This window comes from Erigeron canadensis, chromosome 1 (genome assembly GCF_010389155.1).
Source record: "Erigeron canadensis isolate Cc75 chromosome 1, C_canadensis_v1, whole genome shotgun sequence".
Classification (NCBI taxonomy): domain Eukaryota; kingdom Viridiplantae; phylum Streptophyta; class Magnoliopsida; order Asterales; family Asteraceae; genus Erigeron; species Erigeron canadensis.
Window position 1 is genome coordinate 20,249,426 of NC_057761.1, and position 25,582 is coordinate 20,275,007.

The 25,582-nt window shown below is 32.5% G+C and overlaps 2 protein-coding genes and 1 pseudogene across 2 annotated transcripts; 1 reads left to right on the forward strand and 2 right to left on the reverse strand.

Annotated features, from left to right (window-relative positions):
- Positions 1 to 1,127: 1,127 nt before the first annotated feature.
- Positions 1,128 to 6,580, forward strand: LOC122608113 (protein DETOXIFICATION 16-like). The gene is made up of 8 exons (XM_043781206.1): positions 1,128 to 1,502; positions 2,676 to 3,220; positions 3,351 to 3,437; positions 4,233 to 4,289; positions 4,375 to 4,613; positions 4,947 to 5,065; positions 5,343 to 5,429; positions 6,333 to 6,580. The coding sequence occupies exons 1-8, from the start codon at positions 1,245 to 1,247 to the stop codon at positions 6,390 to 6,392; spliced, it is 1,452 nt and encodes a 483-aa protein (XP_043637141.1). The 5' UTR covers positions 1,128 to 1,244; the 3' UTR covers positions 6,393 to 6,580.
- A 7,072-nt stretch (positions 6,581 to 13,652) lies between these two features.
- Positions 13,653 to 14,198, reverse strand: LOC122608121 (auxin-responsive protein SAUR21-like). Its single transcript, XM_043781218.1, has one exon. It carries the CDS (start codon positions 14,099 to 14,101, stop codon positions 13,805 to 13,807), a length of 297 nt encoding a protein of 98 aa, XP_043637153.1. The 5' UTR covers positions 14,102 to 14,198; the 3' UTR covers positions 13,653 to 13,804.
- A 9,207-nt stretch (positions 14,199 to 23,405) lies between these two features.
- LOC122608131 lies at positions 23,406 to 23,966 on the reverse strand (annotated as a pseudogene).
- Positions 23,967 to 25,582: the final 1,616 nt, after the last annotated feature.

Here is a 25,582-nt window from a genome sequence, read left to right on the forward strand (position 1 = left end):
TTATATGTGTCTTCCTTCTTAATATTCTCTTCAACTCATGTCAACTCATTTCAATCATGTTTGTCGTTTTTGCAGTTTTAATCTCCGCCGTTAACAAACTCAGGAGTGATTAAATCAGAAGAATATTTTAATTGACTTAACTAGAAGCTTTAATAACTATTCAAAATTGATGATATTTAAACCACAATAATCATGGTTTGTTCCAAACTCAAGAATTTCCACCTTCAACTTCAAAAAAAAAAAATTTAATCCAAAAAATAAAAATTCAAATCAAAAATTTATATATACTTACATATGAGGATCTAGTTAATCGCTTTTTAATGAAAAAAAACTACATATGAGAATCTGGTCTTCTTCCTCATTTTAACCTTTATTTGAATATGAAGTGGATTTTTGGACATAAATGGTGAAGATGACCAGATGCTCATATGGAGATATTTTATCTGAAGAACCATAAAAAAAAACATATGGACAATTTTGCACTTATGGAGGGATTAAGTGGTTAACATCCTTGTCTTTGGAGACAAAAGGTCAAAGGTTTAATCCGCATCCCATGTAGAGGTCAAGGGTTTTTTTGTATCATTTAGATAGATACTGAAAACAACATATCTATATAGAGATAAGACTGTCTATATCTCAACCCCTGTTAAAATATTAAGAACCAAAACTAGTAAAAAACGTTTTGCCTATATAAAATAGGGATTAGTTTCCTAAAATGTAACTATCTTTGACCGAATTTCTATAGTAGGAAAAAACTAAAGTTATGTGTATTGTATGTAAGCAACTTCAAAAAATGTTTATTATATGTAAGAAAACATACGTGGCAACCATATTGAGGTGCCACTTGTCAGATTTTAATTGGTTGAAGCAAAATTCTTACATACAATAAACATTATTTCAAAGTTGTTTACATACAATACACACAACTTTAGTTATTTCCTACTATAGACATTCGTTTAAAGTTTCTTACATTCGAGGAAACTAATCCCATATAAAATATATATATATGAGACTACGCGAGTCAAATTTACTAGTATCTGTATGAGGTCCCATTTTCCAACCCCGTGATGCTTTTGACCTCTCAACTCCTAATGTTATTTATTTATACACATAGGTCAAACAAACAAACACAAACCTCTCATCTAGTCATCTATCATCTATGTATATATAAATAAAGATGTATAACATATACATACACATAACTCAATCTCTATTGTAGACTTGTAGTAGTTTTGACAATTGAAATGGGAAGAGGAGAGGAGGATCACATAAAGGTACCTCTAGTTACTAATATAGTCCATGAAGAAAGAGATAGAAGTAGTAGAGTGTTAGATGAAATAAAGAAACAATTATGGCTAGCAGGACCACTCATATGTGTCTCTCTTCTTCAATATTCTCTTCAACTTATTTCAATTATGTTTGTTGGTCATCTTGGAGAATTAGCTCTCTCTGGTGCTTCCATGGCTACTTCCTTTGCTAGTGTCACTGGCTTTAGTTTATTTGTAAGCATTCTACTAACTTCAATTCATACAGTTATACTTCAAGTCATTTCTGATGGCTAATTGCTATTCCTTGTAAAATAAATTACCCCTTCCCAATTTCAACTTTGATTAACTTTACAATACTCAAAATATTCTTATTAACAAACTAACATTATCTATGAGTCAATTTAGTACCCAATATAACATTAAAAAAACTAATTTGCAATATCTACGCCTTAGTTTCCAAAATAACCACACTACCTTTTTACATTAATAACCTACCTTACACCACCGCCACCATCATGTCGCCACATTACGCATATAATAAGGGCTGCCTCCTTTGTAAGTAAGTAAAACATTATGTAACACGAAGTATTAAATAATCAATACTAGCTATTAAAGGCATCTTCAACAATGAACCTTTTAGAAGAATGGTAAAATCATATTATGCAAATTGCGTCTAACAATGCTGCTGCAAGGAGTATTTAAAAAAACTTTTTTTACAGCTTAACCTTTTCAATAGATAAATTTACATGATTATCTCCTAAATTTTTAACATAGCTGCATTCAATGTTTGTGCAACTAACAGCACCTATAATTATATCATGTACCTTTTCATAGACAAATATTCACTATGATTAGAATATTCTAAATTTTTGTTTACAGCCTATCTTTTTCAATCCATAAATATACATGATTAATTATCTCTTGATTTTTAACATAGCTACATCTGATTTTTTGTATACACTGTTTCCAAAAAATATATGAAGTTCCAAATTTTGTATCAATATCAACAATATATGATTACTTGAACTACGTCACGTCATCTTAAAAGTTTCTGTCTAAGTAACAAGTATATATATATTTTACTTTCATACTTGTACAAAGTTTGAACTCTAATAGAAATGATTATGTTTCTCAAAATCACCATATAATGAATGTAAAAAAGGCTAAATGGCCAGGAACATACTCCTTAGTCCAGATTCCTGTATACCATATAATGAATATAAAGAAGCACACAACTATCTTTAGATGTTTGGAAAATAGGTGTATACTAGATATTTTTTTTAAATGTTTGGAAAATTATCTTATGCTTATACATAGGGACTCAAATCCGAATATCCGATACAAACACCCATAATTGACATTGAATGGTATTGTAAATTTTACGAGTACTCTATTTGGTTTGAGCAGATGGGTATGGCAAGTGCGTTGGATACACTATGTGGTCAATCGTATGGAGCGAAACAGTACCATATGTTAGGAATATATATGCAAAGAGCAATGGTTATCCTTATGGTGGTCAGCATTCCTTTAGCAGTCATCTGGTTCAATACCGGTTCAATCCTAGCAGCCGTGGGTCAAGCCCCTGACATAGCTGAAGAGGCCGGGTTATATGCTCGGTATATGCTTCCAAGTCTCTTTGCCTATGGCCTTCTCCAATGTCTTGTAAGATTCCTACAAACGCAAAATATTGTGTTCCCAATGATGGTGAGTTCTGGGATTGCCACTTTGATTCACATATTTGTCTGTTGGATTTTGGTGTTCAAATCCGGGCTTGGAAGCAAAGGGGCTGCTCTGGCTAATGCAATCTCGTATTGGAATAATGTCATTCTATTAGCATTGTATGTCAAGTTTTCATCGTCTTGTGCCAAAACATGGACCGGATTCTCTAGAGAAGCTTTTAAAGATATCATTGCTTTTATCAAGCTTGCAATACCTTCTGCTGTTATGGTATGGTAAGATTTTACTAGCTATTACCACATATTTAAATTTTTGAGAACGTAGATTCTATTTCTCATCCGATTACTACAGATATAATTATATAAATGACAGACTCAAAGTGATTATTAATATTGAATTGTGCAGTTTGGAGATGTGGTCATTTGAAATGATTGTTCTACTTTCTGGGCTACTTCCAAATCCCAAGTTGGAGACCTCCGTGCTTTCCATATGGTAAATGGAATACTATATGGTCTATTTATTATAATAAGTAATGGATTTTGCTAGGGTGGAAGGAGTGTTGAGCTCCAACCCAATTCTACCCAAATTGCCATGTCACCATTTTTCAATAAAAACATTCCATATCAAATCAACCAAATTCTACCCAAATCTACCCAAAATGGAAGTAGTAGTCAAATCACTCCCTTTCTCCCACCACCACCAACTCGGTTTACTTACCCAATTTTCTTACCCAACCCACCTTACCCGATTTGGTGACGGCGGTGTACCTGAAGTACCCAACCCAATCCCCTATCCAACTCCCACTCCCTCCACTCTAATAAAATTCTCATGTGATGTTAATATTACTATTACTATTATTTATATATAAATAAAAACAATATCAATTTACACTTCCCACTATGTGGGGCCCCGGTGGGTTTTCTCCCAAGGTTGTGAGTTCGAGCCTCGGCTGACACAATCCTTGGGTTTCCCATCTAGGAATTTTCCACAAGGAGGGGGGTTGAGAGATTGCAACGTATGCTCAGCATCTCGTGAGGTCCAACGATTGTTGGTTAAAATTGCCTCCAACCACGTCTGATTCGAAATACACATTTCAAAAGAAAAAAAAAAAATTGTTTTTAACTTAAGTTTTTGTTAACGAATTCATTTATTCATGATATAGTTTTATAACTATTGTTTTATTTCTAAACGGATACATGTTTCACGTTATATTCTATATGATACATGGTCACATGGACATTCACAATTGGTTCACAAATATAGTAATGTTAACCTTTGTTTCCGTAGTCTAAACATTGCAGGAGTTATGTGGATGATCCCCTTTGGACTTAGTGGTGCTGTCAGGTATGTGCCCGTACTTCGTTCATACATTCTTGGATATATGTTTTAAAATGAAAGACTTCGTCACTTTTGTCTGGTGAATATGTAGTACACGGGTCTCCAATGAGTTGGGAGCTGGACATCCACGCACCGCACGGTTATCAGTCATTGTTGTGGTAGTTGTAGCCATTATCGTGGGAATTGTGGTAGGGTCCGTTTTAATATTGATTCGTAATATTTTGGGATATGCGTTTAGCAATGAGGTTGAAGTTGTGCAATATGTAGCAACCATGTTGCCAATTCTTGCAGCATCAAACTTCTTGGATGGTCTCCAATGTGTTCTTTCAGGTTCTTTTACCATGCCCTGTTAATATTATTTGTCTAATTAAAACTATGATGACTTATTGGATCTTCATTGCAAGTTATATAATTTCAAACCATAGAGAAATACACGCATTATTTGGTCAAAGGAATGAACCATGAGCCATAATTGATTTGGAATGTATTCAGTTTTCAGAAAGAAATTTAATTTGTGAAAGTCCTCAATTCTTTTTGAATTCCTGAACTAATTAACAATATCTCCCTCTTAAATCAGATTTTTGTTACAAAAATTAAAGGTGTCAAAAGCATGTATCGACTTTCATATGCTTATAACATATGCATTACATTGTCTGCATACAGGTTCCGTACGAGGTTGTGGGTGGCAGGAGATAGGCGCATACATTAACCTTGGGTCATACTACCTTGTGGGCATCCCTTTAGCTGTTTTACTAGCTTTTGTATTGCACATTGGAGGGAAGGTATTATATAATCTATTTGTCATGCCTAAATAACTTCAAATCTTAGTTTAAATTCGAAAATTAGTTGCCGTACATATAAAGTTTGTGTGCAAACATTTTTAATGATATAATAGTACATGACTACGTTATATGGATCATCCAAAGTATGTTTTAACCTATACTTGACATGTTGGATACATAAATCTTGAACAAACATTGATGATTTTTATTTAACGAAATTTGTTTCTTAACTAATTGTAAATTTGTTTGACTAACAGAAGAATATTGCATCATGCAGGGATTATGGTTTGGGATAATAGGTGCATTGATCGTTCAAGTGGCCTCATTATTGACGATTACTATACATACAAACTGGGATTCAGAAGTAACACTCTCAGCTCTTCTCAATAGAAAATTTGTATTAACAAAATTTGTTTTCTTTAGTAATGAATTTTATGTCCATATGAGTGCAAATCTACAAGGAAAAAGTTGAGCAGATAATTCTTTGAAGTCAAAACACAATGCATAGTCCCAATGTACGATTAGCCTACTTAGTAGAGACTCTTGCTTCTTGGGGTAAACTCCAGGGTTCAATATCAGATATGGGATTTTGGGTTAATTTAATAGTAGAGTAGATTCTCCATTCCCCCAAAAAAAACACAATGCATATATTTTTCGAAATATCATTGACCTAGTAAGCTTGATGAGATGACCCTTTTTTCATGTGGTTACAATATGGATGGGCCGGATGGGTTGGATAATGGATAATTCAGAAACTTTTTCATTACCAGTAATTAAAATGCCGGGCTTGGTGTCTTGAGAGCCTAATTGGGAATACTTACGAAATACGAATAACTGTTTAATATAGAGATTTACCGTATTACAACAACAATAATACAGTAACAATGTATCCAATCCAGTCATGAGTGGGGTATAAGGAAGTTGAGATGTTGAAAGTCATACTTCGACTCAAGGGTAGAGAGATTCCTTCTCACCCAATAGATCATAACAATATTATACAGTAAAGGTAACTCTTGGGCAACTTTTGACCTCCTTTAAATTTTACTTAGTTTAGAGGTTCAGATTATTGTTGAATTCCAACTGGTTGAGATAAAAGAAAAAACAAAATATTGAGAAACATCTGTATAATGGACTGATTATTGCTTATATGCAATACAAGCTAGTTTCCAATACCTGATAATCATCAACCACTCTTACGTATTGCCTTTTGATTTTTGGAGGTCGTATTTGACCATCGTAGTTGATAGCTCTTGTGTTGTGAATGCAGGCTAAGAAGGCCCAAGAAAGGGTGTACGAGTTTGCATTGCCAACAGACATGGTGTCATAATGAAGTATAAAATGCCTTCTAATACGGAAGGTGATCATTTCAAAAAGGATTTCAGTTGCATTTAGGTGCTATTACCCCAAAATTTTCGATGAAATACTCTTTAGTATACATGTAATAAATTTTTGTTTAGATAATTTTTTTAATGAAAAAAAAATATCATAAAACAAAAACAAAGACTTTTATGCGTACTATAAGTTTTTTAAGAGACTTTTATGACCGAAATAAAAGTTGAAGAGATTTGTTGGGCTTTTATATGGGGTTTTCAAATTATGATGTAACTGTTGGAATAAACATGATTCGATTCGAGTGATAAAATATCCCCAATCGTCCTGTGGAACCTGTAAGAACATTAAAGCATAATTGCTATTGATTTCGGGTTCCCATAACAAGGTGATTGAGTAATAATGGGATGAGTAATTCGGCTGGAACATGATGCACGAATTTGAGAGGAATACACACACGAATTTAAAACTAATAAGCAATGATCAATTGGCTGAGACAAATTTTGTTACATAATGTCTTTACACTATTATGAGTTCGAAGTGTAACTAATAGACAAACAAAATCTGAATAAGGAGGAAAATTTTAATTAACATAATAATAATGACCAATAAGTACAACATGCTATCATAATATAAGTAAGCCTCATCTTCGATACGTATCCTACGAAGATTTTAGGAGGAAGACCTTCGGTCATTGGATCCAGTAGCATATTATGTGTACTTATGTACTCAATATAAAGAACATTTTCCTCATTCCGTTCACATAAAACAGATACTTTGTATCGAGATACATCTCAGCGCCAGTTGAACTGTTACTGTTCAAAGAATTACGGTAGCTGAGTTATCACAGTAAAACTTCAATGGTCTAATAATAAAGTTGACGACTTTCGAGTCCACTGACCAGGTTCTTTAACAACATCTCATGACATGAAATTATGAACATTCAGACATCATGGTAGACGTTGCAGTCAGTTTCTACTTATGACTCCGTCAAAAGATAGGTTTGTCAGCTAATCATAAATATACATTCAGAAGTAGATTTTTTATTGGAATTAGAACATCCCACTACTTCTAAGTTGTCACCTCTCCTATAAGTTAATATGTAGTCTTTAGTCCTTTGCAGATATCGTAGAACCTTTTTAGCCATTTTCCAATATGCTAATCCGGGATTATATACTTAACTCCCAAGCATACCGGCAATGTAAGCGATATCTGAACGAGTACAGACCTGAGCGTATGTAATGCTCTTAACTACTTACGAGTAAGGTATCATCCTCATTTGCCCTTTCTTTAATCTCAATATTCAGACTTTGGAAACAATCACATACATTTCCTTTTACTAATAGATCTATAGTGGGTGTGTAGTGTTGCATGTTATGACGTTCTAAAATATGTTCAATATAAGTCTTTTGAGAAAGAACTAGAACATCATTACGCCTATCCCGATGTATTTTGATACCTGTGACATTAAAGGCATCACCGAGATCTTTTATGTCGACATTCTGCGAAAAGTAAACGCTTCAACTCATGCAACATATCCAAGTTGTTATTTGCAAGTATAACATTCACATGCAAAACAAGGATTACAAATTTACTCCCACTGATCTTGAGATAGGTACATTAATCCACTTGATTTTCTTAGGAAGTCTTGTCCTCTTATGACTTCATTAAACTTAGTGTACCATTTTAGTGATGCTTGCTTCAACCTGTATATGGACTTATTTAACTTGCAGATCATGTGCTATTTACTTTATGGAACTTCAGGTTCACATGTATCCTTCTTAATGCAAGTTTGCATTTAGGAAAGTGGTCTTGACATCCATCTAATGTAACTCTAAATCATAATGAGATACGAATGCCATGATGATCCTTAAGGAATCTTTATGAGACAGGAGATAAGGTCTCTTGATAATCGATTCCTTCCTTCTGAGTAAAGCCCTTCGCAAATGGTTATGGCCTTATAGCGTGTGACGTTTCCATTCGGGTCTAATTTGGTTTTGAAGATCCATTTACAACCTACAGGTTTGGATTCTTCAGGAAATTCAACCAAGTCCCAAACGTCATTATGCTATATGGTATTAAGCTCTCAAATTATGGCTTCATTCTACTAAGCGGCATGATCGCTATTAATGACTTCTTAATAAGAGGTACGACCAGTAAGCTTTCCAATGTCCTCAACTTCAGTTAAATAATGAAATCATCAAAGTTATGGTCATGAGTGACCGAGATGATCTCCTGAGTTGATTTTCAGGTTCAATAAGGAAGATGCTTTAGCATTAGTAGTAAGATGCTTTGCTTTAGCATTATTAATAAGATGCTTTATCATTAGTAGTACTCTAATTAGGAGGTTTAGAATTCTGATAGAGAAGGTGGATCAGTGATATTAGGAGCAACGTTGGGTACAAGAGGAGTTATCAGAGGAGTAATAATAACCGACAAGTGGTTCCTCCCACTTCTTGTACTTCTTGCAAATCTTAAGTTATGATTTGTCGTGCTCCCACTGATCTCTTAGTTCTCAAGAAATGTGACATGCTACGTGTCAATAATGCTAGTAGTGTAGGAAAGACAGTAAGATTAATAACCGATAAAGAAACAAGTAAGTGATTTAGGATTCAGTTTCTTTAAGTTAGGGTTATAGAGTTATGCTTTGGCAGAGAACAACCTCATACGTTCATATATTTTAGACTCATTTTCTTTTCTGTTCAGGAGTCTTAAGGACAGATTCTAATGGAACTCTTATTGAGTATATGAACAGCTGTGCGTAAGACCTCAGTCCAAAGGAAAGTAGGTAAGTTAGTGTTGACAAACATACTTTTCACCATGTCCATTAAGGTTCTGTTTCTCCTTTTAGCAACATAAAATTTTGTTGAGGAGAACCAAACATGGTATATTGGTTACTTATGTCTTGTTCCTTTCAAAAGTTATGGAAAGGATTAAGAGCTTGATCAATATCAATATGTCAACCATAATACTCACTTCCTCTATCTGATCTCACAACTTTTATTTTATGATCAAGTTGGTTTAAAACCAAAGTTATAAAATCTATAAAAGTCTCTAAGGGTTCAGATCAAATATAGGTGCATATAATGTGAATAATCGCTAATGATTCTAATAAATGATGAATGGATGCGAGATAGGGGCCACTAACATCAGAGTGAATTATTTCCAACAGGTTGGAACTTCTAGTGGCTCCTTTCTTAATCCCTTAAGCCATTGAATACATGTTTCAAAATCACAAAAGTCAAGAGAATGTAATATTCCATCCTTTATGAGTCGTATCATGCAAACTCGTAAAATGTGGCTAAGGTATTTATGCCACTATATGGAGTAATTCTCTTAATTAGTTAGGTGATTTTGTCTTTGTTTTAGTTATGTCATCAATATTATGAGACAACAAAGACTGTGAGAAAAATATGATCTAGTTCTAACTTTTACAACAATCCACCTAAGAAACTAGGACCAAGGAATTCATTATTATGAGTAATGGCAATCTCGTCGTAACCATGAATAATTACATAACTTTCAAGGTCTTAAACTAGAGAAATAGATACAAGGTTCCGAGAAATTCTCGGTACACATAAGGTATCCACTAGTCTAATACACTTTCAAGTGTTTATATGTAAATCATAAGTCTCCATGGTTTCAACATATAAGAGATCAAACCTTCCAAGTCTAAGCTTTCTTTGGTCATTTGATAGCTTCTGATTTGTTTGGAATCCTTATGTTGAGTTAATCACATGAACCATATAATTAGAATCGCTCACACATGTATTAATAGATACATCATAAAAAGAATCAAATATTACATGAAATAAGTTACCTTTCTTAGCTAGCTACTCCTTGATTTTAGGGCAATCTGGGCACAATCAGAATTTGTAGTTAGGATTGCTCGTCAAGGACTCAAAACTAGAGGTATAAGCACCATGATTAGCCTTTTGAACTTTAATTTGCAGTCTTATTACTATTATATCTTTCCTCTTAATGGAATCAGCAGTGGTAGTAAGGTGAACAAATATAGGTTGGCCCAACTTAAGGCGACCATTTTCCTGCACACACATTGCTATTCGTTCACTCATCAACCATTTATCCTTCATAGCATTATATCTAATTTTGAAGGTGTCGGAATGAGCAAGCAATGAGGTCATTATAAAATGCATAAGAAAATTGTCAGAGACTTCCATTTTAGGACTCTTAAACTTATGAGTCATGTCAGTCATATTCATTTTGTGTTCACAAATACTGCTATTTCCTTTGTATTTAAGCTACTTGCATACGCCTTATACATTCCCTCAGATACTATGATTGATGAAGTTCCTAACCATCATTAGTGACAAGTGATTTGCCCTTTCCCACTTTCTTAAAAATTCGCTTTATGAGCTGCGGAAAAGTTAGCAGTAATAGCAGTGGGTTCATCATGGCGAATGACATAGTCAAGATCTAGCATCTCCAGAGTTAGAGGTAATTAACCTTTTCATGAAGCAAAGTTTGCGTCAATAAGCGGCTTAATGCTTAAGTTAGGTACTACAGTGGAAATAAGGAGGATATCAATTTATGATACAAATAATAGAAGATTATTGAAGTAATGCCTAAAACTAAGGGCAATAAGATTATAGTGACATAATTAGCTATCTAAGGCAGACTAAGCAATATCTATAAAAGTAATGGAACTAAACTAATGCCTAAACTTAACTAAGGGCTAATAATAATGTTCCTCATAATTAGATATCTAAGGCTTATTAAGTAATGTCTCTAAAAGTAATGGAACTAACGTAATGCCTAAATACGTAAGAGGCTAAAGTAATGTTCCTAAAAGTAATGAGACTAAGACCATTATACTAATGAAGCCAGTGATAGGTAACCTATTGTAAACACCAAAACAATAAGTTGACATAAATCTCTACTTAGATGTACATCACCTTTGGGCAGAATTAACTAATATCTAAGTATACATGAGCATTAGGGTCATGCGGCACAACGCTTATCTTTTGACCTTTGGGCACAAAATTAAGAATCGTGTATCTTATGCATGAAAAATATTCCTTTTAGCACACAAAGTGTATTAAATCACCTTTGGGCAGAATCAATATACTTAGTGTTCATTATCCAAAAGGAAAAGAACGCACCATGAGAATCATATTTGACCTTTGGGCACAAATGATGAAACCATGTACATTAGTGCGAAGCCCCCACACATTACGGGGGTCCGGGGGCAACGCCCCTGGGAGCGGGGTCCAAGAGGAAGAGCCCCTGGCTGGGGTCCAAGGGGTCCAAGCACGAACACATTCATCAGCTAAGATCGTATTCAGTATACATAAACTTAAGTAATTACTTGTAATCAAGCAAGCACAAAGTTAGGCAATAGTTCGTGATAACATAAGCACGAAGTCATCATAAGTCATGTTGACATTGGAACGAAAATATCATTAAGTCGTGAGGACATAAGCACGAAGATATCATAAAGTCGTGATGATGTCAGCACGAAGATGTCATACACTCGTGATGACGTAAGCACGAGCTTGTAGTTAATTCGTGTATAAAGATAAGCTGAAGTTCGTGTGATCACATAAGCGTGAAGGTGACGTAAGCACGAAGAGGACGTAAGCGCGAAGAGCAGCATAAACCATGATGACGTCAGCACAAAGATGACGTCAGCACGAAGATGACATCAGCGTGAAGTGGTCTTTAGTCCATGATGACGTCAGCACGAAGTGGGCTTTAGTTCGTGATGACGTCAGCACGAAGTTCTAATTCTGCAGATTTTTAGTTCGCGAAATTCATCAAATTCGAACCGAATCACGACTTATTGTTCGTAACGAGTCTCTGATACCACATGTTGGAATAAACATGATTCGATTCGAGTGATAAAACATCCCCAATCGTCCTGTGGAACCTGTAAGAACATTAAAGCATAATTGCTATTGATTTCGGGTTCCCATAACATGGTGATTGAGTAATAATGGGATGAGTAATTCGGCTGGAACATGATGCACGAATTTTAGGGTTTATTATGTGTTGGGATTAACCTTAACTTAAGGTTAATTACCCTCTATTTATAATGAGAGTAATTACACATTCAACCCTTTAGTATTTACATATTCAACCCTTCTGGTGTTTAACGTGTGTATCATTAGTCCTCTTAGTTACAATCACCTAATGGGAAACCCGATACTACTTCTCTAAGAGTAAATACGCCCATCATATATTTACCTAGACATAGGGATTTCAGTTTATCGTCAATTATCATATCAGGAATGATACATGATCAGTGACAGTCACACTAATGTGGTTCCAACAGGAATACGATCATGCTACCCGCGCGTTGCAACGGATATCATTGAGAGAGTTTCGATTGTTGTAATCTTAAAATCTTTTAATATCCTTAATTACGACCTCCTCTTGATCTTGAAATCTTTTGATCTCGTTAATTACGACTTTTGCTTGATCGGGATCCATATTAATAGATAATGTACCGCTATAATTCCCGACTCCATATGAATATGTTGTGTATGTGTTTTAGGGTATAGAAAAGAGAAATATTAATATTTAATGTGTCTGCTTTTGATGAAGGGTATTTGTATTTATTAGAAGATATTTATTGGAAAAGGGAAGACTAAAGGGGTGAAGAAGGGCAAAAAAGTAAAATCGCATGTCTTAAATCTTGTAAACTTTCAACATGGGTGAATATTTTTTAATTAGGAGTATAGAAGTATAGATGTATTTATTAGAAGATATTTATTGGGAGAGGGAAGACTAAAAGGGTGAAGAAGGGCAAAAAAGTAAAATCGCATGTCCAAAATCTTATAAACTTTCAACATGGGTGGATAATTTTTAATTAAGAGTATAGATAATGGCCCATTTGTACTAGGCCCAAATACAAGATTTTTAAGTCTCTTATATAGTTATGTTACTATGTTGTTCCAAAAAAACAAAAAAAAATAAAAAAAAATTGTATGTTACTCCAATATATATGTTACAAGAGCTAGAAGCCTAGAACAGTGATAAGAATATTGGTGAAGTATTTGGGCCTAGTACAAATGGGCCATTTGTTAGATACATGTACACAGTACATTAGGCACTCTATATACAGTAAATATAAATCATATACATGTACAGATATAGCAAAAGCCAATCGATCCCTTACATGCAAAAACTCATATTTTTTTAGAATTTAAACTAGGTAGTGGATTCTTTAGTAGACAATAGTCAAGAAATGTACATGCATCTATGGTTGCCAATGCCTATGACATTTGGTCTTGTATTAGGAGCAACTTCGGTTTCATAATCTTTGTATAATAGTTAGAAAATTTACATCGTCGATTGTAAAGAATTTCATACAAACTATTTATGTACTGAAACTGTCTAGTGGTTAATGATACATATACTTTTTCTAACAACCAAAGTTCTAACTACTTATAGTACACCCAAACGAGAAGCAACGTCATTGAACATATCTTGACTACATGGAATTGTAAGGCCACCCATTGGATGGTCATACCCGAACTCTTCCTCTGATTGGCGAAGTAGTTCTTGAAATAAAGGTTGGCTTAACACTGAAACTGGAACCACAAATCTCTTCTTTTCTTGTTCTCCAATGTAAATTGCTACATAGCCTTTCGGTGTGTCCATTAATGTTGTGCTTCTTCCATTGGATAATGATCTCCGGAAAATTTGTTTTGCTTGAATAATTCGGGGCATAAGGATGGCCATTCTGTTAAATTTTGATGAGGGGAAAAAGTCTTGAAAGGATTTTTATTTTCTTAATTCAAGATGTGGTAGAAGACTCAGAAAACTTGTTGTTGTGGCTTGCTTATGGATTGCTTTATATAGAGTGTGAATGACTAATAATCTTGAGAAAAAGAAAAAGAAAACAAATTCACATGGCTATGTCCTCCAGGTTGGAAAACAGAACATTGTTAATTAATGCCTGAAAGATGAGACATAGATGGAAAGTGTATGGCTAGAATTCTGTATACAATAAGTGCAGATTGGTGAAGATTTCCAATTTCACATGGTTCTGTCATAAGGTTTGAGATCATAGTTCTCATTTATAGGACCTTGTGTCTTACCACCTAATGACCTATATTTTGATTCACATAAATTCGTCCTGGACATGGATCAGACTTACTTTATTTCATATTCTTACTGTATATCACCAACTAACCTTGGAACCCTTTTTGTCACCTGTTCAATCAACATCATGACATTAAAACCATTTCAAATGATCCTTATAAGATCAAAACCATGAGAAAACAAAGTATACCAACATAACTTTGTTCTGTTGATGAAACATGAGTTTGAGTTAAAGTTATTCATCTTGTGGTTATCTTCCATGAAAGAAACCCTCGAAAACAACTTTTTAAGATTTTCAATAAGAATATACAAAACCTTAAGCGGGAAAAAAAAGGGGACTACTCTTAATTTTAAGACTTAGGCTCCTTTTTTTTAGTCATTAAATGCTCAAGTGACTAAATGCTGAATGTATCGAATGTATAAATAATGTCTGAATGTATTAAGTAAAAAATAGGTAAATAACAGTTTGTTTATTAAGTAAAAAAAAAATAAAATTTGACTGAATACATTAAGTTCTTGATTATTAAGTTTATTAAGTAAAAAACAAAATGGGACTCTCATGTATTAAGACACTTGTACTTGTGCTTTATTGAATTGTACATATCTTAAAAGTGACAACCCTTTTAAATGCATGTGGAAGTAGTATAAATATTTTATTTATCTTCTATTTTTGATATTTTTGTTTATCTTATACGATTTTAAATATGCAGAAAAGGAATTACTTCTAAATATATATAAAAAAAAAACCTAAATTTTAAATTGAAGGAGTTTGAACCCTTAGATGAAGTTCAATTTTTAATTATATTCATTAGATCAAAATGTTGATGTCATATACATTATTTAGTTTTTATATTTAATTTTAATTAAACAAATTTGACTGATTATTATTTTCTTATTTAAATTTATAGACATAATAATTAGGGTATTGTGAATGGAAGCCGTTTGGGCTCTAGATAAAAATTCTAATTATTTTAAGTATAATTAAATAATAAATCAAAGATACTATCTATTTAGACTAAGAGGAGTGGGAAGAAAGGGAGAGGGGGGCGACTTGCGCCATGTATCATGTGGTGTAAGAAGAGTTGTCCCTTAAAAAAGGTGGAAATAGATGGATTTTAAAGAGTGAGGTGACTTGTGTCAAGTGACATATAGGGTAAGGGAGTGTTGTATGTAAAAAAGGTAAAAATTGGTGGATTTATGAGAAGTTGGCGAGAGGGGGTGGTGTTCAGGGCGACCTTGGCTGACTTTGGAGCACAAAGGGGCGAGCTGTGGAGGTCGGGCAAAACACAAGTCTGACAAGGGGGTGGTGTGAGAGGCGACTCTTGGTGACAAAAGGCGAGAGTCGGACAAAGTCACATCCACTCCTCTTAGTCTTAGTGCTTATGAATAATAAATCATTTGTTCCCTAATTTGAGATCCTATTCGTAGACTTCAAACTTTTCAAACATAACCACCTACCTGGTTCTTTTTTTTTTTTCCAACTTGCACTAGTTTTTAATTAAAGATTTGCTAACTAGTGCCCCTAATGCACCATTTAAGTAGCATTTAATGAAACATTTAATAAAGTGCAACATTCTTAAAATATGAAAATATGTATTAATTATTCATTTAAACATATAAATTGTTAGGTTAAATTAATACACATTAAATATAATTTTTGATTAATAAGAAAATAACCTGATTATTAAATGCTTCTTAACTAGTGCAGTAGGGGCACTAGTTAGCAAAATCCCTTTTAGTTATGTTGCACGACCGACTTCTTTAATAAACTAGCAAAATCATTTGCGCATAACTAAAATAGATTAAAAACACATATGATTAGCAGTGTATACCGCATAAAAAAAACATGAATCAAAGTTTTAACAAATAAATGAATACAAATGTATAAACCGAAGTACAAATCGTAATACCAAATAAATCAAAAGACGAAATAAAGAAAAATGCGGTGATTCTTGGAGAGATCAACTAGTTTTAATTGCTTCTTTCCTTCTCGATGACAACAAATATCCCGCCTAACTGTCTTATCATTTCTTTTATCAGAACTATATTTACGAACTGCAAAACCTTGTTGTTTGGCATAATTATCGTAAAAAATATATGCCTCTTCAAAAGTGCTAAAAGTTTGGCCAATAAAAGGTTAATTATTCAATGTTTCATCTATATCATCATTATTGTATTCCTCTTCTGGAGGATTGTTCAAATCCAACATTATTCCTAATCTATATTACCTTTATAAACAAACTATCACCCCTCCATTTAATTTCTAGCTTTGAGGGAGATGGGGGCGAGTTGCGAGAGAGCTGGAGAGCTTCGGCTGCAAGTTCGGCGAGTTGAGCGCGAGCTGGGTCGGGCGAGATGGGAGCTCGCCGAGAGTTGGAGAAGAAAGGGGCCAGAAGTGACAAGTTGGTGAAACTTCTTTTGACCGTTGGAGGACTAGGAGGGGAAGAAAGAGGAAGTCAGGGCCAGAAGTGGCAAGTATATGAAAGTTCTTTATTTTTTTATTTTCTTATATATTTTACCCATTTAAACTTCCAAAAACACAACACACACTTCATATAAATTCTTAAAATGACATTTTATTATTTAAAATAGTACATTACAACATAATTAAAAGTAGTTAACATTACAACATATTGAACACTTATTTTTTTTGTTCGTAAACTGTTTCGGCATTTATGATCAAATGGTTCAAGTTGATGACCGTATTAGCAAGTTCTTCCATAGTTTTTTCAATCTTGTCGATCTTACCCTGCAAATAAGTAAAGTATTGACACTCAACATTAGTACAATGTCCGGTTTGTATATAATAGATTTCTTTTTTACACCATTGCCTCTTCGCCTTTAGTTTTCGACCAACGGCAACAAGTTCCTCTTTGAACATTCGGTGGTCGAGGATATCAGCCATGATACTGTCATTCACTTGATCGACAGTCATTGGTAGTTTTCGGTTAGGGGCATTTGATGAAGAAGCCATTTCAGATATATAGAAGTTTGAGTTTTGATCTGAAATCTTTTATAAGGTCCCAGTATTTATAGGTAGATTTCAAAGACGCTCCTCCAACGTTCAAAATTTAAAATATTTACACTTTCAGTCCCTCTAACGTTTGAACTCAAAATATTTACACTTTTAGCCCCTTAAACGACCAAAAATTCAAAAACATTTACACTTATAGTCCTATAAATAGAAACTTACAGCACAATTTAGATTCATCATCAACTCTAAATTTCATTCTTTTACAAAGTCACTCACTCATTCTAACCAAATGGCGTCCTCATCATGAAAACACAATGGTCACCGACCTCATCTGACCGAAGATGAGATGAAAACACGAATCATGGCCGATATCAAAGAGGACACCATCCTTCAAACTAATCTCTCCAGGGTCCTGGGTTACCTACGTAAGAAAAAATGACAATGTGAGTAACATGTTGCTATTATAGAAGCACCAGGCCACAAGGTCTCGAAGCACGAAGAGACATATTCTTTGTTTCTGCAGGATGAGATCAAGAGGGTGAAGGGGGTGGTCAATGATGTTTTTCAGGCGGGTCACACGTTGGGTGACCAATGCACTTGGGTCGAATCGTACCACGACAATTGCGGGGAAGACAAAACAACGGATGAAGTCAAATGCCCAGAACACGACAAGTGGTGGCTTAACGAACGCGCGTACCGTGGATTAGGAAATATGTCAATCAACGATGATGAGAATCAGGAGTAGTTATGTTTTTTTTTCAAGTTATACATTGTGTGTTTTTATTACGTACTTGTGTGTTTTTACTTTGAAAATGTAATGTTTTTAAGTGTTATGTAATATTTGGCTATTAATAAAAGTTATAAATTAAAAAGGGTTAGTTATGTAAAGTTTATAAAGTTAAGGATAAATTATTAAAATGTGAAGAAAAGGTTGGGAGTTTTAGATGTCACTAAAAAAAGGTTGAAAAAAAGTTGGAGGGTTGAAATAAGGTGGAGTAATTTGATTGGATAAAATTGAGGGTTGAGCTTTCCGGCTCCCCCCCCCCCCAATATACCCACTACATTTAAACTACCTCCACACACCTTATCCTTAAAATTTCAAAATTACTCTTAATAAAAAAAATCCACAATTACCTAAAACCCCTATTGTTATAAAATCTCCATTAACTCTAAAATTATTATAGCTACGGATAAGAAAAAACATCTTAATTGTCATAAATTATATTACAAAATGTTTAAACAATAATTGCATTTTTATAACTCACGAAATTACGAACCAATTATGTCATTTGTATAAATTTTAATCTTTGACTATTTATTTTTTTAATTGTCTTGGTCATCTTCGCTACAATTGTAAATAATTATTTTTCATGGTCAGTGTTTGCACTTCATTATTTTTTGCACCTAATACGTGACTTTTTTTAGAATGATATATGAAAGTAAACTGACCGTTATAAACTGTTACCGTGTTTAAATCGTTATAGACCGTCGTCACTGCAACGCGTGGGTACCACTCTAGTAGTCTATAATGTTGTTAGTAACAATTAAATTAACATATACAATAAAAAGAGAGTATAATATACGCAATCCAAATGGACATATAACTAATAAAAGATGCAAAGTATCAATTTTATATGACATAAAAGTCAAATAGATATAGTAACGAGTAAAACAAAAATAAGAGCAAAAGTAAAGCAGAGAGTTTTATAAGGATATACTTACAAACAGTTGCAGAGAGATAGCCGATAACAGGTTTAGAATGAATGAAATGTTAGAGAAAAAAGTAATGTATATTGTGTTAGGATATTTAAGGAGGTGTTTGGTTGACATAAGAAATGGGAAAGGAAAAAGCTAAGGGAAATGGTAAGGAATAATATCATTATATACTTTATTATATTAACATATACATTGTGAATTATACTTTTTGGCTTTTTGTTATGCATTTATATTTCCGATCAAACATCTTTTTGCTTCTCCCTCCCCTCTCTCTCTAACTCCAATAATACATATCAGTTGTTTGAGTTAATAATGGAATAAAATGTTAGGAGTAAAAATAGGAGTAGCAATTATCGACGGGTCATAGACATTTAATGAATGGAATCCTTGATTTATATTTAATTAAAGTTAACATTAATAAAACTATTATCTAAAGCCCAAAAGGGCTTCCATTAGCATTATCCCAATAATTATAGTTATTAATAACTATGGAAACTAATATTCTTACGTTTTATATCCTTTTTCTTCTTTAAAATCAATTTTTCTTTTTTAATGAAGTTTCAAGTTTTAATATAATATGTTTTTATTAAATTATAACATGTAGGATTTTTATCATATCTATATAATTATTAAAACAGTAAAAAATCGAATGATTCTAGAGCATCTTTAACTTAAAACTATCTTATAATATTGTCACATAGGATTAATCCTATGTGTCATCTCCATATTTTTCTCTACAATATTAATCTTTATATTGGAATTAAATATAGAAAAAAAAGTGAAATAGATTTAAAATCATTATAAAAACATCATATCTTTTTTATAATTGATTCTACGTTACGACAAAGTTTAGAAAACTAAACTATGAAATTCATTTGATTTGTTAATATACTCCATATTCTTTAATTTGAATGTTTTAGATATTTTTAAAAACTATATAGATATAGAGGATATATAAATAAAGAAACTAATTAAACATTAAAAAAACCTAAATTACTTTAATAATAAAATCTTAAATTTATAGGAAATATATATAGATTTCTTACCCAATTCTTAAATCATCTTCCCTAACATATAGATTTTTGCATATATAAATAGATGAATGAATGTAAACAACATAAATTTTTGTATTGCTTTCTTACGACTCAAAGTAAATATAGTTATGGTTTTTAGGTTTTATATTTTCATGCAAATTAGTTTACTATATTAACATGAATTGGTTGTTTATATAAACAGATTTCAAGCTAAATGTTTTTTTTTTATGTTATTTTTGTTAGATTTTCGTTAACTAGACATAGAGGTTGCAGATTCTTGGTGAATAATAATTTTTTAAAACATCATTATACAAAAGAACTAGATATATTCATTTTTATGATTAATAAATGTGATTTTTTTTAAGTCGATTATTTTATTTTTTAACTTTGTAAACTGTAACAGTTAGATTCTATTTTTTAAAATTTCTATTTACATAGCTAGCAAAATACACAACACAATAAAATTACGATAACTAGATCACATTTTATTGATTGTCTATGTTAAAAGTTTTGAAAAATAAATTCAACATTCACACATCGCGTGGGTAAAAAACCTAGTAAACATAATAAATAGATATCAGTTATAAGCATTTAACTTTACATCATTAGTATTTTATTATATTAAATCAACGTTTTGAAAAAAGAATATATAATCTTAATATATATTATAAAACAGTTGAACTAATGAATTATTAACCAATTAAATCTTTCAATTTCATTAAACTGATTTTCGCTTATGTCATCAATTAGATTAACTATAAATTAAAAATCCTAATAATAGTTATCCAAATATATTATTATATTGGTATTTATATTAATTTATAGAAAAAATCTCATTAATTTACACTTTTTTGTTTTCGTCAATAATTTATACTTTTTAGCCTTGAACACTTTATTTATATTTATTTTTAGCCATCAACTTGAGAAAATATTTTTAAAAAACTTTAAAAAGTTTCAAAAAGTATTCATATTCAATTTTTTAAAGTTATAATTTTCATTCAAATCAAGAGTCATAATTGTTATCAAAGAATATCAAAATAATCCAAATTGTTATCTAAATATCATAAGACAGGTGATTGAAAATAAACTTATTAGTGTTATTGGTCCGTATCATAATCAAATACATTTACTTAAATGTCAAGTACATTATTACAAATATGTTAATACTTTAAATGTTAATTATCTTTCATAATAATATCATATTATGAGTAAACTGGTTTTGGAAAATTCTATAATTAAAAAGTTATTGTAGCATGCGCTTTGTGAAATGACTACGGCAAACAATTCCATCAATATGTCTCAACTAATAATAACACTGACGAACATGTGATTATTATACTACAACTTGCAAAGTATACACTTAGAACCCTATATCTTCAAAATTATAAGCTTTTATGAATTAAATGTATAAAATTCTAATATCGAGAATATTGTAAACCCCGCATCCAATGTTGGACACAAGTCTAAAATCTAGTAATATATGATACATCAATTGATGATTTGATGGTATAGATCATAAACACGTCAATTTAACTTATTAACTTAACAAATACGAGTACTATATAAAGAACCTATAATAAAATATATCTACGAATTACATAAATATGAGTATATTATTTATACTATCTTATAATAATTATCTCTTTCTATCTCATAAAAATGTTAGATGGAAAATTACCATTTTACCCTTTATAAATTAATTTACGTTATGAATCCTTTATCTTCTAAATTATATCTACTATCACTTTACATCAATTACATTTACACAAATTACTTACACAGTTGCACCCACCATGAACAACACCACCACGGCTACCGTCACCACCGCCAATCGTCATCACTACCAAACCGCCGCCGCATCACGCGAATACAATGCTAGTCTTTTCAAAACTATGTACAATATTGACATTTTAACTATGTAAAAGTGTAAAACGAAAGGAAAAAAAAAAACACGTCGATTCAGAGATTCGAACTCTCGCGGAGAGCCCCATCTACTTAGCAGATAGACGCCTTAACCACTCGGCCAAAGTGACAATTTTTGTTTTTTCTCTCAATAAACAAATTTAAATTAAACTTTTTAAATTAAATTACTTTAAATTAAACCTTCTCTCAAAAAAGACTGGTCAAAAAAAAAACTTCTCTCAAAAAGCAACAATACCACTGAGAGAGAGCGAGATCATGAAGAGAGTTAAAGCGATCCGAACGAAGTAGACTAGATCGAAACCATGGGCTTATGATTCTGTTTTTTCAGTTAGTTTACATATACATTTAATTATTATCGGTTTACCCAGTTTGAACCATTTCGAATTAGCCTGAAGAAGAACAAATTAATTCAGTTTGCACATGTATTATGTTTCATGACTTGCTCCCCTTCCGTACGAAACAATTATATTGAATATGAATGACATTACTTTGGAGCATGACTTTCAAGGTCACACTTTGACTAGTCAATGGTTACGATTATCATTGTGGGTGGATTGACCTTGAAAATGGAACCGTTGATCGGGAACCCGCCCATTTATGATTAGTAGTTTTGCAAGTGATCATTGAAAGATTGGAAACCTAATTATAATTGATTAAACTTGTGTTTTTGATTTGTCTTTAAACTATCAGACTTAAAAACAACATCGCACAGATTTGATCAATTGTTTTAAATTTTTTGGATGAATGCTAAACACTACGTTCTCAGCGTCTTCATGTTAACATTACCAAAAAGATCATATAAATATTCTTCTTCTAATTACTTTTTTTTTTACGGGTGAATTTCGCTTAAAACTTCGTGTCGCGATTCGACAGCAGGAGGTCTAACATAAGTTTTTTTAACCGGGTCCGCGTTAGAGAGCTCTCTCGAAGTAGAAATGCTTATTTCAAATACCCGATAGGGGTAAACCCTTCCTCTAATTACTTATCAGGTTTTTAAAGTATCATAATGATTGCAAAGGATGAGTTGACTCTCTTTGGTGATACAAAATAAATGAACATTGGTTCCATTTCAATTGAAAACATTATATGGATTTTTATATTGATCTTTCATTTCATGAAAAAACAGCTACTTTAAAATTTCATACAAACAAAAATTGTAATCTTGATCAATGGACACCCCTAGTGGCTATTTAGCAATTTATGTTGTAGAGCGCGCTAGAAAAAATGAGATGCATGCTGACCAAAACATCTCTGCTGCAAAATGAATCGATTCATATATAGGAGACATTAATAATGATTAAATGTACACTAATAACATTAGGTTATGGAGAGTGCTTTCATATCATGAATAATTGCTACTTTGCATTTCTTACAAAAGAAGAAAACTGTAATTTCTATCTACAAACCATTAATGGTTTTGGTAATTAAACTAGTGATATACAAACTATGCTTCTAAAAAAATTGTCACATATCTATAAACGGTAAGCAACATCAATGAATATGTCTTCACTACATGGAATTGTGAGACCACCCATCGGATGCTCATATCCAAACTCTTCCTCAAATTGGCGTAGTAATTCTTGAAATGAAGGTTGGCTTAATAGCGATACAGGAACTATAAACCGCTTCTTGTCTTCTTCTCCAATGTAAACAGCAAGATAGCCTTTTGGGATGTCTGTTAATGTACTTCTGTCATTAGAAAATGATCTTCAGAGAATTTTTTTGCTTTAGTGAGCCGAGGCATAAGGATGGCCATTCTTCTAGAACTTGACCAAGAAAGAAAAATAGTCTGGAAGGAGTTCTTGATGATAAATAAAGATGTTGTTAAATAATTAGGTGTTATCTGTTGTAGCCTTATTTGCTTCCTTTATATATACTCGTTGAGGCTACTATTGCCAAGTAGATGCTAAAAGAGACATTCAATGAAACGGTGACACAAGATTAAAAAAAATGCAAAGCTCACATGGTTTGTCATTCAACTTGCAAGATATAACAAACTTAATAGCCACAAATCCAAAGTCATTGATAGTGTGGGGTGCAGGCTAAACGGAAAAGACAGATGGAAATTTAATGACAAGAATTGTAATAAAGAAGTACCTGATGCAGAGTCGAATGTCACATGGTTTTGTATTGACACTTTGAGGCAAGACCTTGTGTTTGTCGGACATTTTGGGTCACTAAGGTATAACTTATAAATCATTATTTGCTTGAAATGTGTGATCTTGCGTTGCTGGTTGTTTAAGATAGGTGATAAAAGGTACATTTAATGATAGATGTTGACTGGAAAAATAGAAAACACAATTTCACATGGTTTTGTTATACAAGATGGAAAATAGAACAAAGCAGAGATGTATGACACAAATCTGGACTATAATCTTTACTCGAAAACAAACTAAATACAGAGAATATTGCGGAAAGTGTATGGCAAGAAATCTTAATACAACAAGTGTTGATTGGCGAAGAAGAATACCAACTACCAAGGTCACATGGTTTTGTCTTAATAATGTTTGTGATCAAAATATTTGTTTATAGGACATTGTGTCCTACCACATAATAAACCTGCATTGAATAGAGATCAACCCATTTTAATTTTGACCCATTTCAGAGTATCCTCAAATAACGTAAAATTGGTTTTTTAAACATGTTGAATTGAATTGCAAAACGTCATTATTTATGGTTGGATTTGTGTGACATAGATTTGGATCTATTTACTGTGGGGAATTACCCTTAAGAGTGCTCCTAATACTAATACTAAATAGTCTACATAATACATATTTCCACTAGCTTAAAACCATGACCCCCTGTTATGAAATGTTATCAAGTAAATCTAGTTTAATAAAAGTTTTTTAATGGTGTATCAACAAATGTTTAAAGATAAAGTAGAGAGCCAAATTTGTAAGTTAAAAGAAATATATTTTATTTATGCACGAAGTTATTTTTCAAAGTGGCAAGTAACATAACTAACAAATGGGCTAGTTTTGTGATAGGCAGACTACTATGAGATGGTTAATGTTACATATTTTCTGTTCCACACAGTGATTATCTAGATTTCCTAAAACTAGTCATCTTTAATGTTCTATTAGATTCTTTTAGCGTATGTTTTTCCATGGTTATGGATGACTTGTGTCAAGGTATCTATAGAAGAATTATAAGAATGGTTTGTTCAGGTTTGATTAGAGCGAGTTGCCAGTAATATAGGGCTTTAGGGCCCCTAAGAATCTTGAAATTAAGATAAAAGCTACTCCTTACTAAAATTGTTTGACACAAGATCAAAACAATATCCTTCCTATTATTGACTTATATGTTGATACAAAATAAATGAACATTATCTTCACTTCAATTAAAAGCAATATATGGATTTGTATCTGATCTTCCATTTCATGAAAAGTAGCTACCCTTTAAATTTCATACAAGCAGGACGATTGTGATCTTTATCTATATACTATATTTACTATGCACGCTAGACTTACG

What these genes read in the sequence shown, in the direction of transcription:
- LOC122608121 (XM_043781218.1), bottom strand. Translation starts at nt 14,101, where the DNA reads ATGGCCATCCTTATGCCCCGAATTATTCAAGCAAAACAAATTTTCCGG.
- LOC122608113 (XM_043781206.1), top strand. Translation starts at nt 1,245, where the DNA reads ATGGGAAGAGGAGAGGAGGATCACATAAAGGTACCTCTAGTTACTAAT. An exon ending in ACCTCCGTGCTTTCCATATG is followed by an intron (nt 3,438 to 4,232) that starts GTAAATGGAATA and finishes TTGTTTCCGTAG; the next exon opens with TCTAAACATTGCAGGAGTTA. An exon ending in TCTCCAATGTGTTCTTTCAG is followed by an intron (nt 4,614 to 4,946) that starts GTTCTTTTACCA and finishes GTCTGCATACAG; the next exon opens with GTTCCGTACGAGGTTGTGGG.